Below are 18,732 nucleotides of genomic sequence, written 5' to 3'. Positions count from 1 at the left end.
ATCAGTTCTGTCACTGGTGGAATGATATTACATATGTAGGCATGAATAACATGTGCCCTGATGGGCTGTTTGCAAAGCTACTGTAACTTCATAAGCTCAAGCAACATATTTACAAAACTATATTATCCAGTGTCATAATACAAAAAAAAAAATTATATCTTGTGACTTTTTATAATGGGATACTACTGAGAATTTTCATTTACATTCAAAACTATTGTGGTAACAAAAATACACAATAACTATATACTTTAGCTGTAGGACTTATTAATACTCCTCCATCTGGCAAGAAGTACAGTACAAAAGAATGTTTTAGAAGGGCATTTTTGAAAAACTCTGAACTGAAGAGAATTTGGGGTTAGTTACAGGATATTTGAAAGTCATTGCTGCTTCTGTCATGTAGGGCCAAGAAAGTACAGCCAATCCACATGAAGCAATGTTACATTAAAAACTGCTAGTAGTTAAAAGATTGATTTCCATGCTTGTCAAAGTCAATGACAGAGTGCTCATGAAGTCCAGAGCAACAGGACTGGACCTTTAATGTTTAGGCTGCAGTAGTTTAACATACACCAACATTCTGAAATTTCAAATAGATTCCAGAAAACTGCAATCTACATGCTGTGTTGCGTGTTTCTATGAGATTTGCAGCCAGTGACACATTACTCTTTTGAACAGTTTCAACTTACATTTGTTACCAGTACGGCCACTAAAGCACACAAATCTGGTCAACTCGACTGGCTCTAAAAGTACTCTTCAAGGGAGTTCATCACTGCTTTTGTCCTCCCCAGTCCACTCCAACAAGTATTTTGTACAGTAAATGTCTTTCCACAACAGTCAGTAGCATGGAAGAAAACAGTGGTTTTACTGAGAAAACATGCACTCCATTCGATGGATAGCATAAAGAACTAGTTAGGACAATGGGCAGATACTAAGTAAAAATGTGAACACAGAAATCATCTTCCACAGGACTTAAGCAGCTTAAGTTCTTTGATACAAACTGTGTTATCCAAAAAGATTCAACACTGGAGTGGAGAGGACAGAAAAATTCAACTTTTAATGCATCTCTGGTTTGGTAAATGCTCCTTATCTTTCTCTGCTGTCCGGAACTGAATTCATGTGCTTGAATGCAGCTGAGGATGCACAGTCTGTGTGTACCATATCCCCATCTAACATGCCTCATACTGTGAAAGCACAGAGTTTGAATTAAAACAACTATAAGGCATTTGCAAATCAACAGATTTGCTGCTGTTCCTGCGAACATGTTAGGAACAAGTAATAAGAAGGAAAAATCGACAGTCTCATAAACAGTCTCATCTCCTCATTCTTGCTCATGTAATTGGCATTACAAATAAAGCTGGAAGAACTGTGTTTAGTGTGGCATCTTAATCAAGATCTTCTAATAAATGTATATATATATTTTCTGTGCAACCTGTCATCTATTTTGTGCATAGTTAGGCTTGTGAAACACTAAAAAAATATAAAAAAGGCTAAAAGCTATTAATGAAAGTGCAATTGTGTTTAACTACATATATATTGCTAAAACTGAAAAGCCTGGCTATCCAGAATTAGTAGAAATCTTTTCATTGGTTTAGCAGAACTTTAAATTAGGAGAATAAATGCAAAGAGGATAAAACCTGTAGGAACACTTTCTAAACTATCTTTCAATATATGAATAAAAATAAGAAACAGAATCAAGCCAATTATACCATGTGGAGGGGAAAATAATGTAAATCTAGGTCTTCAGCCAGACAGCATATCTGACTAAATGATGACTGTTATAAAACTAATAAAATAAACACTTTCTGCAATACAGTTTTTTTATTTTTATTTTTTTTTTTTTTAGCATTCTGCTGTTTTAGTATTATTGATAATAATTAGCACTGAATGTGGGTGATAGAAGCCTTGAAGCTTTACTCTGAATGACTTGAAACACTATCAGTGTGCATTCTAAAAGCAAATCTGGCCTCTTGAATGACTTTTTATTTTTTATTTTTTCAAAACTGGGGATTAAGTTCTCCATAAATTCTGTATTTGAGTAAACATATTGCCATAACATTAATAATGGTAAAAGTCTGTAGAATCATTTACAAAATGATAATTCATATTCATTTCAAGAAGAAAACCTGGCAGCGTGGGAAGTTCCAAACAACTAGTGTCTTAATGTTTAATGATAAATGCAGTTCAATATTTAAAATCCAATTCCAATTCCATGCTATAAACCAATTAAAACAAACACAGTGGTAGATAAAGTTATTGCTTTACGGCTTTGCCCTCTTCAGTAGGCAGCCTTTAGGGAAAACACAGACTATACCCATCATAAATATTGTTTTTGATTTTAAATCTGATTTTTTTGCTGCAAGCACAAATGACTACTTAGGCTATAGGCTTTAAATATTTGAGGAAAAATACTTAAAAAATATTATTTATTTTTATGGTTTGAATTTTAAGTTATAGTAATAAAAGCATTAGTCTATGGACAAAATAATCACTTTTTAAAAGCAACTTGTAAATATGAAGAAATTAAAAGTACAATTGAATAGAATTAAGACATCGATACTAATTCGCTATCAAATTCTTGAAAGAAAACTATTGAAGATGACTGCCAAATTGCAGGCACATGTATGAAGAACGCTAATCACAGGGTTAAATAATCTTATGGAGATCTTCTCACACTTGTGAATCTACAGTTCAACAAAACATACATTCATTTATTTACACCAAATGCAAACAGCACCAGCTTCTCACAGACTTTATTTAAAATGCCAATTGTTTAATTTTATTTTTCTGAAAACAGAAAACAACTTTCTCTAATTTATGACTGCATTTTAACCAGTAGAGATAGTGCTGAGAATACATGATGGCTACTTAGCCATTTCATCTAAAATACTGGTATTAATCAATTAACTGATTCTGCTAGATCTGTTTAGCCATAGTATTAATTAGGAAGATGTTATTTCATAACTACAACATTCCAGTGTTATTGTGTATTGCTTTTAGAGTGTTTAAAAACCAAATGTTTTAAAAATGTTTTTAAAATTTGTGTTCTAATAAGAAAACTTTTTTTTTTTTAAATGAAGTAGACATTATTTCATGCATGTAGAAATAAAAACATTGAAAATATGTAGAAAGAAATAATTTGAAAGTATGGATTTAAAAGAAAGTCATACTGATAATAAGTTCACAGCATAATAGGTCACAAAATGCAGTACTGTAAGCCTGAATCCTGAAACAACTTGCAGATGTGTTTAACTATGTATATTATACACTGAAGTCAAAGTGACTGCAGAGGGGGTCTAAAGTAAGGCATACACATCAGCCTTTGTAGAGTCAGGGCCTTGAGTAATAAATTCCTAACTATGCATATCTGTAAACCTGAAAAAAACATGTGAGGTTTCTGGTTGTTTTTAAAAAGTACTTTTTTCTTCGATGATCTTCCATACATTATGTATATGTATTTATGGAAAGCTATTTCGATCACATACAAGAGTAAGTCACCCTGTAAATACAGTATTAATCTCAACATCAGTATTTTTGTCACTCACCTGTCTGTTACGCTCATCCATAATCCTTGTAATCTGAATCTTTTTTCTCCCCATAGTCCCCGTTTTTTTTTCTCTCCTTCTTCCTTAAAATTATGTATTTTTCCCTTCTCTTTTCTTCCTCTTTCCTGTTTCCTCAAAACAAGCCTCCTTCTTCAGCACTTGCACTATTCAGTTCACAGTCCCCTGCATCCGTTCCTGCTGAACACAGAAAGGAAATAGAATGTTACTTCAAATTGATAACTAGATGAAAGTTGTTCTATGGAGCCAACAACATGTCCTAATTATAATTTATTGCATAAGTAAATTTTAATACATTTTTACTGCCTCTAGAAAGTAGGTACCTCAAAAAGACATAAAAATATGATTCAAAGTTTTCTGCTTATGAATAAACCCACCAATACATGAAGAAATGGAAAGGATTAAAATTCACGTTACCAAAACTTTTACAGAATTAAATATCTCTTGTTTTAAACATCAGTCACTACAGCAATATGAAAAATTACCTAAATCAGAGAGTTAATGAACCTTTCTATACCTATGTATGCTAAGTAGGCCAGCTAATTCATTTCTGAAGGGAAAACAATCTTGTGTTTGACAGCAGAGGTGATAATGTCCCTCATTATGCAAATAGGATGGACCTTTATTACAGTGTTTTTTGATACATGAGAGATGTCAGATAGTTTAATCCAACACTTTAAACTTTATTCTTTAAGAATAGTAGATTACTGCAAGTATTACTCAACATACTTGAGAAACTGTGAGTGTGTTTTCGCTCATTTCATTTCAACATAAATTCCAAAGGGTACTGACAAATGATTTATTAGCAGCAAATATGTTCATCTCTCCTTATGAAAATTCTTGCACCAGAAGCCAAGCTATGAAGCACAGATAGTGAGGACAGATGATAAATTAAGAATGTTTGGAAAAAGACTTTCACAGTTTCAGTAAAGAACTGATATTAGCTCCCTGAACTTTACAATACTGGTATTGTCGCAAGTGAGGACTGTTATGATATATAAAAATACATGATGCAGTAAGCGCTCGTTTCTCCAAATGTCATTAAGTCACATATCTGCAGAGTATAAAATATTTTTAGCAAAAAAATACCTCAACTTGATAAAAAAAATAAAATATAGAAGTGATGTTCAGAATAGTTCTAAAGTAAAAGGTGCTTCTTGTTTTTTTTTTTTTTTTTTTTTTTTTTTTGCTTTTGTTTTTTAATCTTTATTTGAGCTACTTTTAGGTTACATATTCTGAAAAGCATAGAGTTCTTTATAATACAGAAAAGAGAAAAAATTAAATACGATTCATTTAAAATGACGTTTTATGGTTTTTATTTTCCTTTGTGTATTAAAAAGTATTTTGTTGGGAATCAAAATTCAGTAAATTAAAAACACAGGCTGTTGTCTCCTTATTTATGAAGTTTTTGGTCTTGTAGCCAACCAGATAAATAATGTCAATACGTTATGTAACATTAAGCCAATGTCCTGGGCATTTAATCCACTATTTGGCTCAGACACAAAGCTATTGAGGTAGAAAAGCTAGACCTCACTCATTCTGATCTTCAGTTCTCTCTTTGCATACATTAAACTTTAAGCTGCTTAGTGTTTTATCACTCCAGGAAAAAAATAAATTAACAAGCAAGCAGTCAGTCTCAGTTTTCTGACTAGCTGCTGTAATATAACTAATTTGCTAGGCAAGATTTTCAAATATATGACTTTGTGTCATATACTTTTGCTTGCCTAATTCTTTACCATAATGAAAAATATGGCAGTGTAACATGGAAAAAAATTATATTGCCAATTTTATAAAATGTAAAGGATGTAAAATTTTTGCTGCTTTTAGACATTTAAAAACAGGTTAATTGTTTAAACAGACAAGATGGTACTTGATTGTATTTACAACAAGTAAATACAAGCCCAACACTTTGAAATACACTGATCACAGGCATTTCTTAAACTTTTCTGCTAAACAAAGCTAGAAGACAGTCTTATCTGATACTTAGTGTTGACAAACAGAGTCTATTTTCAGAAACAGCCTTAAGTTTCCTCAGACTGGGTTTCTTTCCTGTTTTTCCTGTAGTCTTACCTCTGATACAAAGAGCAAGTAAGAATGGTGTTTCCCATGAACATGCAGGACCCGAAGGTGTCTAACAAGCTTTCTTGTCATGGTAAACCAATACCATATTCCACAGCAAATGCATATGGAACAATTTCCTTTCCTTTCATTCAGCTGAAGCAAGTGACACTATCGGCTTACAGAACTATGCTTGCCTAAACTCTTATTCACTTCAAGGTGGAAGGTCAGGGTGGACAGATTAGAGCAGTGGTGGCAGGGTTAGCAAGGATGAGAGATGCTTTACAGATCAAGATGCTAATGCTGAATGAGTTTGGAAAAAGAACACTGAATGTTGCAAACATTGACCAGGAAGGACAAATCCTAGTGAAGAAGCAAGGTCTAATGTCCTCATTACACACTTATCAGTTCCACGTTTAAGACCAGTCTTCAAATAGCAGCAAAAGCATATACAGAGAGCTTGACATAAAAGCAGTTAGAATACCTGCTTCCTGAAGCTGATGATCTTAATTCTGTTTTTCACTACCTGGAGTAATCTACTAACTGCACTAGCTTTATTTTAATTGGAAACAAGGGTATGCAAGAAAACAAAAGCAGAGGAGAGCAAAGATGGTTTAGTTAGTAAATATAACCATACAATCTGAGAGGCAGTGAAGAAGGAATAATGTGTTTAATCGTCTGTATCCAACACATAATTTGCAAAAAAAAAAAAAAAAAAATTAATAATAAAAAAAAACAATTTTACTTAAATAGGCAGCATGTTATGTATGTTTTTCTTTATTGGTGAAGAATACCTGTCTCTACTTGTTTTTTTTTTTTTTTTTTTTTTTGCGTACTAGTCTAATCTCAAATGAAAGCTATTCCATTTGTCTAGAAAATTTATTTACTTTTTTTAACATTTGAAAATTTCTGCTGTTTTTCCTGCTGCTAGAAACAGTATGGGAATGTGGTAGTTTTCTGCATATCCATCTTTATTATTTATAAACACATATACATACCAACACACACTACTTCACATGCTATACTTAATATGTGCTTGCCTGTAATTCTGTTTCCATCATTAGTGAATACATTTGCATGCATGCATACAGACAGCAGATAGCTGGACTGATTCCAAATCAATTGGTTTCAGAAGTGTGAATCATCATGTCTAATTCAAGGGTTATAACCCTCAAAGGCTGGTGACTTCCGAGTCTCACAGAATGCAAAGAAGTCTGGAGATCAACAAATCCCCATGGCTGGGAGTTAGGACTTCAACAGTGCTCCTAACATGTTGTGTAAGTTCCTGCAGGATTAAGCATTACAGTACTAAGTATTCAGATTTTCCATTAGCTGATAATTTGCATTTCTCTACCAAGCACACTAGCTAGAAAAGATGTTGCAAAACTCAAATAGTACTTTCAGGCTTTCATTAAACCAAGACAATCAAAAAAGAAACTTAAAATAATTCTAGTAATATTGTTGAAGTAACTCCAGATAAAAGAAAACTTACAACTTAATGACAGTTACATGCAATAAGTTTGCACTTAAGGAATCACATAGTTACATGCTATGGTGTCACAGTTCAGCATTTTTTTTCTTTTTGTAAACCCAAACATGGAAAAAACAAACAAACAAACAAACAAAACCAGAAACAGAAATGAAAAGAAAAAAAAAGAAAATAACAGAAAAGAAGAAAAAAAGAAAGAAAAGAAAAAAAGGAAAAGGAAAGAAAAGAGAAGAAAAGAAAAGAAAAGAAAAGAAAAGAAAAGAAAAGAAAAGAAAAGAAAAGAAATGAAAAGAAAAGAAAAGAAAAGAAAAAAAAAGAAAAGAAAAGAAAAGAAAAGAAAAGAAAAGAAAAGAAAAGAAAAGAAAAGAAAAGAAAAGAAAAGAAAAGAAAAGAAAAGAAAAGAAAGGAAAAAAAGAAAAGAAAAGAAAAGAAAAGAAAAGAAAAGAAAAGAAAAGAAAAGAAAAGAAAAGAAAAGAAAAGAAAAGAAAAGAAGAAAAATCAGACTGCTTACAAAAAGAGGAACTTCATTTTTGGCGGGCTTCTGTTCACTATATGATTTGGCAGAGGCAGTGATAGTTCTCAGAAGATTGATCTGAGTCTTGAGAAGGGGAGAGAACTAATGGAGAAATGCAGCAGATCATTTATTTGACTTCTCCTGTCCCTCTTTTGGACATTCAGTGCACAGACATGAATGCATACACACATGCACACTCACTATCCCTTCTCTGCAACTCAGAAGAATCTTGGTAGAATGGCAGGAAACACGCACAGAGTGGTCAGGGAAGGATATGATGTCAGCAACCACGAACAATAAAAGGTGTAAAGGTGCTTCCTTCCCTAAACTGTTCCAGAAGTGCAAAATGGGAACCAAAACTCTCCACTTCCTTCTCTGAGCACAACTGTCTGAATCTGCTTTGCTACAGCACCCCAGACAGAGTTCTTTGAACAACTCCCATCTGCGGCAATAAGGATTATCAAAACAGGAGCCTCAAAATACTTATTTTTAAAACAAGAAAAGTTGGCCAGAGAAAAGCACTAAGTGCTAGGGTTTAGTATTTTCATGGTAGCTTCACAAAATAGACAAACTTGCTATATAGATGTACCCATTCCATGTAACAGTATGTATTCTGAGTGGATTAACTAGATGAAAACTAAATAAAAATACCAAATCTTGTTATAATAATTTAAGGAAGCAAACAACAACATCACATGCTATTCCTATTCTCTTACCTAACTTCATAGAAATAAGTCACTTCAAAGACCTATCAAATCTTTCTATGCAAACCTTTCTGTTGAGTCAAAAGAATTTTGAATCAGATTATAAACAAAAATTTAATGCATTAATAATACATCAGCTGCTTGTCTGATGAAAAATTCACTGTAGAAAGGGCAACATATCTACTAAAATACACAGCAGGGGATACATAATCAGTCACTGAAATGGTATCTATTAAAGAGCCAGCAGACCAAGTCCCATGTGCAGAAAAAAAAGGAATAAAGAAACAATTGGGTATGATGCATCAAATGAAGATCACCTTGGTTCTGTCATCCTGAGCCAAATGAAGTGTTAGTTAATACAAAAAAGGGTGAAAGTAGCATTCATTTTTTGTATTATCCCACAGAAGTCAGCTGGCATTACATCCAGGATAGAAGTAGTCCTTCACGTTTAATGTGGTTTGGTTGCATAGTCATTACTGAGGACACAATTTGGCCCATTAAGTAAAATGCTCTGATAAAATTATACATGTCATCACCACAGCAATACATCAGCAAAGCAGAAATTGCACAATACACAGTATGGTAATGTGGGCAGAAGGCCATGCAGCAAATGAATCTCCACTGCCTTAAGATTTCAGACATCTGCACTCAGCACTCTGATTTAGAATTTAAGCATGATCTTATGGCCAGACAGACATATTAAAAGATACGGAAGGGAGTGTTCATTTTAATCTACTAAATTCAATTCCCAAGAGATCAAGCATTTTACTATGGGAAGTATAAGGCAAATATTTTAGCCAGAATGGTCATAACGTAACAGATTAAATACTACAGAATACTGGACACAGAGCATGTCAAACTAGAAAGGCTGTAGATAGAGGATGCATTTGTAATCTCTAAGTACCAAAGTTCATTCATTTTTTCATTTATCTAATCTGAAACAAAAAGGAACTTTGGAAAACTAACACTGTCTGCTTCTTAATTTATGGTGTGAATTTAATTTATAACAGAGAACAATTCAAGGACAGTGACATTCTGCATAAAGCCAGGACTAAAATGGCCAACAGCTTGTAAATTGCAAAGTCAATCTCTGCATTTATGTTTTCCATTTGAAGTTTTACAGAAAAGTTGAACAGTTTAATCTGAACCCACATTTCACTAATTTTGCTTAATCGATATTTTGTTTTGAAATAATCTGCTGAATTTATAAGGTTATCTTCTCTTACAGATGCTCCCCACATTTATTCCTTCATGCTTAAAACAGTGAAGAACGTACTTAAATCTTGACTTTCAACTCTTTATATCTTTGTCACTTAGACTTGTAATTTCTTTATATTTATGCCCACTTATAATATAGTCATTTTCCTATTACACTGAGAATGTAGAAATGAATTGCAGAAAATTCCTCTTCCAAGCAATTTGCTGTTCTGAAATCCATACCATTAGTTCTTATAAGGAAGAGATATGAGAATATCTGGCATATAATTTTTTTTTTAAACCTGAATTTTCTGAAAATTAGTTATAAGAATGCTTCATCTCCCTTGAACCTGACAGCTGTGGTCACTGTAGACTGTAATTCAAATATGGTAAACTTATCTCACAGAGCAACAATTCATGCAGTACAGGTAGAAGAGTTTCTGTTGCTATGGTTTTGTGAAGTTCTATGGGAGATGTTTGAGCACACCTAGCGTCACTGCCACAATGGCAGAGAAACTTTGACTACCTAACAGCAGTCCTACTTCACCACACCACAGATATTGCTTCTGAAAAGAATGCTAACCAGACTGAAAATGGATTCTGTAGGCACCTGCAAATTTCAATTGATCCACACCTACATGAAAGAAAAAGTTTACCTTCCAGATGATGTGCTGAGAGTTGTCCATCAGGCATGATGGAGAATGGGTTTTCTGAACTGCTTGTACATGTAATACCAACCATGCAGATAGAGATCCATGAAAAGCGGCCAAAGGCCTTCTAAGGGATTGTGGGATTTGCCACAGATTCCTTGCAGTGGTGCACCAAAAGAGGAAGTGAACGTCAGTAATCTAAATGAAAACTGATTGCTCACAGCCCAGTAAAAAGTGAGATGTGCCTACTATGCTTGATGAAGAAAGGAAGTCTTATCTAGTTTGCAACATTTTTTTCTAAGACAGATGAAGAACATTTAATTTGTGGAGCAAAGAATGTAGACAGTAACATGTTATAAGGAAAGCAACTAAGTGAAATGCTAAAATTCTGAAAAACACAACCAGGAAAAAAATACTTTAAAACTACATTAGCTTGTAGGTGATATTTGAGGGTCTGTTCACCACAGAGCTCAAAAAAGGGAAGTAAGTAGTTGGAAGGAAAAGTTTACAGGTTCATGATTAGCCTCATGATTTTCCTCTGGCAGCTAGACAGACATAATGGGAGTCTGACTGATAAGTATGGAATAGAATCCTTAAAGTGCTTGAGAGACTGGTGTAAGTTTATTGAATCAAACAAGCTAGTAATACAAGAGAATAAAGTATTGAAAACTGAATCACCTAATTGGTCTCCAATGGACACACTGACCAGGAAAGTAAACCTGTCTGAAAATGGAGTAGGGAAACTGGACTGATGGAATTTCATCTAGGAGCCTGAATAGTTCTGAGCTAACAGCTTGATTGGATGGCTTTACAGCTAATAGGTGTGTAATAAATATCAGGAAAGCAGTTTAACAAATTCAGCCTGTTACACAACAAGTTGGAGGAATAAGGGAAGCCCTTGAGGGGTTGCCGGGGTGAGTGGTCACCAGATTAAGATTTAGTACATTTGTGTTGAAAGCTCTCTTGGAACTACTCTGGTCTTGGTCCACATATATTTAAAGAATTTTTTCATACCAAGTTAAATATTTGTTCCTACAGTTTGGGTGCTGTCACACAGCACAAGGTGTTTTGAATAGTTCTGGCTTATTACAAGAAAATGCTAAGATCTCTAGAACAAAGTTGTTGTCTCACCTGTAAGCAGCGTCTAGCTGAGGTTATGTTCTGATTTACAGATTTTTTACTAGTATTGGTATGTGAGGAAGTCTGTGGTGAGAATCATTACACCCACAATGGCTTTTAGGAATCAAGGGAAACTTCCAGGCATTACTGGAAAAAGCATGTACAGCAATTTCAAGTCACAGTCTGAACCTTGCTGCTTGGTAATGTTGATACAGATGGCAAAAAATATTTAGATATTCCTCCTCTAAAGAAAGCAATGATTGATTTCCAGAATGGCCCTTCATTGTTAGAAAACATGTTTGAGTACTTAATAATTTCCTGAACTGCAGAATTGCAGGCAAACTTGGTACATTCAGTTTGATAAGAGAACTGGAGACAGCTGACTGAACTGATCAAGCTGATCAATGATCAGTCTAGAAGCATCAGACAGAATATATGGAGAGAACAACTGGAGTTCCGGGTAAACAAGAGGACTTATTCAGCTCTACACAGACCACCTTAATCCAATTTATTTGCAAAAAAATAAGCAGGATTCTGCTATTCCATATTTGAGCCATACAACAACTTCACCTTTGTGAGGAGAAGCAAAGATTTGGATTACAGAAAGGATTTCTTACAATTTCTCAAGTGAATATTTTCAGGAACATTTTAGAGAAAACCCAAAGCTTTCAGAAGCTTTAAAAACAGGAATTCTGTGGTATAGTTAAACAGAAAGAAGTGTAATAAGAATCAAAAATCTCTTTGAATCATTAAGTCAAGCAACTAAGTATTTGGTTCAAGGGCTATGCTGAAAATCAGTGTCATTCAAAGAGCAACACAAAAGAGAATGAAAATATGTTAAAATAAGGGATGTAAGTGCAGAAATTAATAGCAGAAAAACTGAAATATGAATAAGTTTTTTCATTAAAAGAAGACATGGTCCTGTGCCAGACAACAGATTCTTTGTCAACATTGTAGAAGAGCTGACAAAAGGAACCCACTACAACATGACCTGGGCAAGTGACTGAAATTGTGAAGCTGAAGCTTGGATATAAGAAAAATGATTATGGGTTAGTGATGCAAAATATCTTTTTGGTAAATCTGTTTAGAAGTGCCCCATTTGTATAACTTTTATTTATTTATTTTTGACTGGGAAGTGTTGCTCATAGTGTTGTCATTTTACGATTCGAGTAATTCTTTGAAGACAAGCGGAGCAAGAAGGTCTACTACTGGTAGCCATAACCTCTCTGATTTCATACACCCTGATGCTTCAATAAAGGGCAGAAAAAAACACGTTTGTTAGCTACTAATTTTTATGGCCATTTTATTTGTGATCATGAAAGAGAAGCTTAAAATTGAGAGATATTGAGGGAGAGCTCTGCTATAGAAAATACAAGGAGTAGAGCCATTAAGTGACATAAAAAACAGTTCTGCAGGTATCAGTGTCAGAAAGGAAATCTCATACTGTGAGCTGCACATTTGTACTTGATACTGCATATTAATTATAAAGACAAGCTGATTTTAGAGCTATAAGAAATGCTTGCAAACAGAATCAAGGAAATGTTTTATCTCTCTGCAGGTTTCCCAGTCCAAATGGAAGTAACTGGTAACTCTCTGAATTTGGCTAGCTATTGAAGACAAAAATGGTCTGTCTCTAATGTCCCCTAACATTACCACAGAATTTTCTTGCAAAATAGGAACAAATGCATAATTTGCACAAATAAGTAGCTCTCTCAGCTTTCTAAGGAACCCTAGGGTGCTTCACCTGGCATTCCACTTAAGACAGGAATGATCACAAACAAAGATGTCCTACTTCACTCTCTTGTATACTCAGTTCTAGAACCACACTCTTTTCCTATGAATTCCAGATCTTCGCAGAACTGTGAAGAATTAAATACCGTTCTTCTAAAACGTGAAATAGAGCAACATGGTGGAAAGCTGCTGAGTTGCTAACTGTTCATTCATTCTGTGTAAATTTAATACAAAAAAGATGAGTATAAAAACTCTGGTGCTCCTCAATCTCAAAAAACTTGCCCAGAGATAAATATGGGCAGAAATGAAGGAAAAAAAAAAAAGTAAAAAGTAAAAAAAATTAAAAAAAAAAAAAAGAAAGCAGTCAAGGGAAGGGAAATATATCAATATATATCAATATTCCCCATCACTTTGACAGCTGAACAGTCTACATTAGCGCTTCCAATTCCAATCCCGCTAAGGTATTTTTTTCTTCCAAGGACAAAAGGAGATTAAATGTATGTCAGATGCATAATAAGGCTAATGAAAAAAAAAATGAACACATCTGTATTTCACTGAGTAGGGGTGAGGAAGCACCTCTGTGAAATACACATCTTTTTCTAATGACAAAGATCATAAATTAGGACAGGTTGCTGTTTTCATATACACGAAATACAAACAATTTAAGTAGAAGCAAAAATTGCATAACATTTGGAAGCAGTTGATACAAAATATGACATCCCATACAAGTATTAGTAGTAAAGATATATATATATACAAGGTCTGCTTCAAAAGTAATGCCTCCTATTTTATGAGACTGGCTCACAACATCAGAGGTGGATGTTGGTGGTATAGCAGCAGGCATTGAACCTTCTCACTGATATTCCACTACATGTTGTTTCTGTGTGACAGATGGCAGCAGAGGGCCAGTCTGACAGTATGGCGTCTGACATGGAAGTGCGTATGAAGGAAAGGTGCATCAGTGAAGTCCTCCATGTGGAAAAAATTGCACCCACCAACATTCGTTGATGCTTGCAAAAGCATCAGTGTTTATGGAAGCCAAACAGGGGACATGAACAATGTGAGGTTGTAGCTGGCGAAATATTGTGAAACAGTGGGTCACCTCCACTGGTGGAGACAAATGGCATACAGGCTCTTGTTCATAATTGGTGAAATGAGCGGCTCATAGTGGTGACTGTGTTGAAAAAGAGTGTTCTGTAGCTAAGAATGTGCTCTATCAAGTAGTGTTACTGTGCTATTTGTAGCTTTTGCAATTTCCATGAAAAGTAATAGGAGGCATTACATTCAGAGTGACATACGTAAAATGTGCTTAATTTACTGAGGAAAATACAGTACAATTTGCTTGACAGTCTGTTATAGCTTGAATGAACATTTTTTTTTCTGAACAGATCATTGCCAACATTGCTTCTATTATAATTGTCCTATAAGCATGCTGAAAGAACACAAAACAAAACATGATCAATACAAAGACACATTAGCTAAATCTTCTTGTGGCCTTGAATGTACATTATGTTTTCCCAGAAATGACACTTAGAAAGCTACAGAAAAATTATCATGAAGTAAAGCACGAAGAATTGAATCTAAGGTTGGGATGCTGACATAACTGATATCTGCTCCTTCTTCTGCCAAAAATATTTCCTGTCACCTCCACTTGGGACTCGGTTTTTCTGCTGTAAACTTGGGGATAAAAAATCCTCAGGATTTTTGCTTGCAAAGGTTCTGAGAAGTAAGATGAAGATATACTTAACAACAATGAAATACTGAGTGCTTTTAGTAAATATGCTATAGTTCTTTTCTGGCATAGTCAGTGAATAAATAAAACAGACAAAGAGAAAATTTGGTAGACTTTAAAATTATGAAAGTAAAGGGCAAGATTTTGACCATAAAAATATTAATATCCCCATTTAAAAGCACTGATTTCAGAACATTCTATTATCCTATATATCTAAAATATTTATACATACATTTTTTCTAGCACTATAGCTCTTCTTGAAATAAAGATATTTGACAGTTCTGTCATAAAGTACAACATGGTACACAGCAGATTCATCAGTTTTTCGTCTCTTACCCTCCTTCTTTTACAGCATCCTAATCAACCTAATTAAAGCTTAGTTCATTTGAAACCTCAGATGACAATTTGTTTAACTCTATCCCACTGTGGTCTTTTTATAAAGAGAATTAAATTTGATCTTCTGACAGCAATTATTAAATGATCCCAACTGGCCCCAATTAAGACACATGGCTCACAGGCCTCAAAATCCAATAAAGTGCCAAGCCCTCTCTTTCACTTGTACATCTTCCTTTACCTTGCTTTATTTTCTGAAAGCCAATTAAGCTCATCTTATCAAGTGAAACTGAATGCCATTCTGTAAGCTAATTCAAGACACAATGCATCAATTTATTTTTACAGACATACTGAAGAAAGGACAACATGCTCAAAGTAATCTTTTTTGAAACTCGTCCCTGATTCAGTTCACCTAGCTTCTAAGGGAAGAGATCTGCTTTAATGTCTTTCACTGTGCTGCACATGACCTATATATGCTTACTTCTAAAACACGGCCTACAATGAGCAGTGATTAGAGAAACACATAAAAAATCCTTACTATGAGTTTTACATTGCTTACAATTCTCCTTACAGTAATAAGTCTCGTCTGCAAGAGTTTCCATGTGATGATCATCTCCTTATTTCAGAAGCCTTGAAGAAATGTGACACGTGTAACTTCTGAGGTTAAGCTTTTTTTACCTTTAATTTCTGCTCTAATTTTTTCACGCTTGTTCAGTAGTATGCTGTGAAAAATCATTCCCATGATTTTACATAAAGGCAGGTAGCCCCAGGTTTTGGAACTCACTGATTGTGTGGTACTCCAGGGAAATAGCTGAATTAAAACCAGCCTCCTGAGACCAAAGTAGCTTCCATACACATCTGGCTCTTCTTATTCTAAACTCTAACACCTGCCTGGAAATTTAACCCCTATCTTTTCTCTGAAGAACAAATGGGACAAATTTATCTACCGCCATTTGGTTTAGGTCAAAGCTGAGCTTTATGATGTTCTGCTAAATTAATTGCAATGTAATTTTTGACAATATTTGACACAGTTTCCGAAAAGATGATGCTCCATCCATTTCATGACCAGGCTGCTTTCTCTGATTTAAAATATCATACATCTTGTATTTCTGCACATTCACCCTAAGAACGGCTTTGAGTAATAACTTATTAAAACACAGCACACATTTTCTATCTCAGTATTTTCATGAACTGCCTTACAAAAAAGATAATTAGAACAGCTATCATCAAGGAATAAGTAAAAGGTAAAACAACAACAACAACAACAACAACAAAAACATTCAAAAGCAATACCACTTCCAAAGTTTTCTATATTTCTATAATTTACACAGTGAACAAATGCAATCACAATATGCCTTAAACACAAATTTCAATACAATATTTCCTTTACTGGCAGGAAAATATGTAACTTTATAGGTAGACATATTTACTGTCCAGCTTGGAAACATGCTCTTCTCTGTACAGATTTTAAAAACCACTGAACCACTCTTCAAAAAATAAAATAAATTTCTTTCAAGTAACTGCAAATGCTACCTTTATGACATTTAAAAAATATTGACTCTGAAAGGCAGCCAGTAGGTTTACTCCCACAATACTATTTGGCCCCAGCAAATTTGAACTGCAACAAGCAATAACAGCTGACATAGGATTTCTGATGTAGCTCATTGAGATTTCAGAACGTTAAAAACAATTTGACTATACTGTGTCACAAACGGTATCTCACTGTGTTCTAATAATCTCAGATAAGATGTTAATTTTAGATTATTCTTTTGCTAAAAACAGCAAACCCTGAAACAGATTTAGTGCAAAGAACTGGGGAAAAACAAAACAAAACAAAAAAAAAACTGAGTGGAAAAAAATCTGTACAGAAATCAGATCAACCCAAATCCTGCCATTACTCAGCACTCCAGTGACGTGCAGATGTTTTTAGTGGTTTAAAGAGCCAGCGGGGGCTGGAAACTAAGTACTCAACTCCAACATGATTGCAATTGAACCTCATCAAAGTAAGAGCTCATAATTTGTCACAGAAAACAGCCAATTAACATATGTTAGAAAAAAGCTCCCATAAAGATAATATATGATTAAAGATCCAATGCAGCTGTCACAAATAAAAATTTTGCATTTTAAAAAGAAATATCAGTTGGGGTTTCTGAATTTTTGTTTACACTGATAATGGATACCATATTAAAAGAAAAAAAAAAAAAAAAAAAGAAGTACAGAAAAAACACAAACCTAAATATAGTATTTCTTCCAGGTTTGGAGTTACAACTTGGGGGGATCTGGATACTAAAGCACTATTTTCTGTTATGACTGTTCTGCTGTAAATAGTTAAGGCCCTTGCCAAAACACAACAGTTATTTTGTTTTAGTGCTATTTTAGGAGACAGAACTTCTTTGTGAGTGAGGTGGACTTCATTGATGCACTTTGTTTTCAAGACATTCCTCTGAAAACACAGTATGTCCTTATTGCTACAAAAAATACAGCACTGTAAAACTGTGTAGGATAGCCCCAGGGCCAGCACTACGATCCTAGCTATTCAAGTACACAGTCACAAGTAAATCTGCACTGCAGCCAGTTCCATTATTTCAGATTTATACTGGTGAATGAGATTTGAATGTAGTCTGCAAACATCCTTTCAATAAATATGTAGATTAAAAAATATTTTTCACATATAAATGCATGGAAAGCGAAGCTTGTTTCTTCACTTATACAGAACCCTGACTGTGATACTGACTGCTGCCTACTCTGCACAATAATCTTTATTCCTTGTCTTTTGCAGAGCAATATTTTAAATTCTGAAAGTCTGAATAATTAATCTGCTATTTAAAAAAAAGAAAAAAGATCTATTTTTCATGCTATCATTTAGGTTACTATGTGGTAGTCAGTGATGTCTAAAATTATTTGAATAGCTCTACATTTGTACGTGTGCATGTCTGAGTGTGTGTTCTTCTCTTGACATCATGTTGTAAAAGGAAGTGCTTCCTCTGTTCTGTTTGAAAGAAACCCAAGAAAAACAAAGTTTTGATGTCCAGTGGTACGACTGGACATCAGTCAACATACTTCTAATATTGTTTTAACTCCTACTGAGTCAAATCTAAGTGTTTTCTTGTTGGATAAAAGGAAGAATAAATTGCAATCAGTGCTAACAAGGAATAATATGGAGACTGAATCTTCTGTATGTAGAGTGTGCTGTTTTTTCTCCTCTTAAAATTCCTGTAACAATTCAGGAAAACTATTTTCATTAAACCAAAGGCTAAGACCAGAAGCACTCCACATTTCTGATTCACTTGAAAGGTGAAAAATATCCAGATATTGTGTAACGTTCCTCACTACATTACCTTAAGATAAAAAATATTAATCAAGAATCACTGTACTGTTTTAACAAAACACTGTGAATAATGTTAAGGTTATGCTGCCTTTTTTTTTTTTTTTTTTTTTTTTTTCCCCTCAAGAGTGTGTTCATTGATTCCCAAGCAATCACTAAAAGTTTTGATTAAGATCTCAGAAATAGCTGAAAATCCCAAGGCTTTTCTTCTATTGAAAGTTCCCATGTCTTTGACTATCCCCTACTAATGACAGTAAACTATGCAGCCTCAAGCAAAAGAGATTAATTTCCATTTTGCAATGAATAGACAAAAAGAGTGGACA

The 18,732-nt window shown here is 34.2% G+C and overlaps 1 protein-coding gene across 29 annotated transcripts in view; it reads right to left on the bottom strand.

The window, feature by feature from the left end:
• The window catches only part of MEF2C (myocyte enhancer factor 2C), a 135,863-nt gene that overhangs the window by 71,263 nt on the left and 45,868 nt on the right, over positions 1-18,732 (bottom strand). For 13 of the 29 annotated variants that reach the window (XM_015849721.3, XM_085528545.1, XM_085528553.1 and 10 more), the window contains one exon: positions 3,540-3,737. In XM_015849721.3, the coding sequence (XP_015705207.1) occupies positions 3,540-3,593 (54 nt within the window). In that variant the 5' untranslated portion in view covers positions 3,594-3,737. Of the gene's footprint in view, positions 1-3,539; positions 3,738-7,615; positions 7,858-18,732 lie in introns of those variants that run through there. The other 16 variants (XM_015849723.3, XM_085528554.1, XM_015849722.3 and 13 more) reach the window with 3 other exon arrangements.

Source organism: Coturnix japonica, chromosome Z, assembly GCF_054131305.1.
Source record: "Coturnix japonica strain WE chromosome Z, WE-NBRP24, whole genome shotgun sequence".
Taxonomy (NCBI): Eukaryota; Metazoa; Chordata; class Aves; order Galliformes; family Phasianidae; genus Coturnix; species Coturnix japonica.
This window is presented reverse-complemented; position numbering and strand designations above follow the sequence as displayed.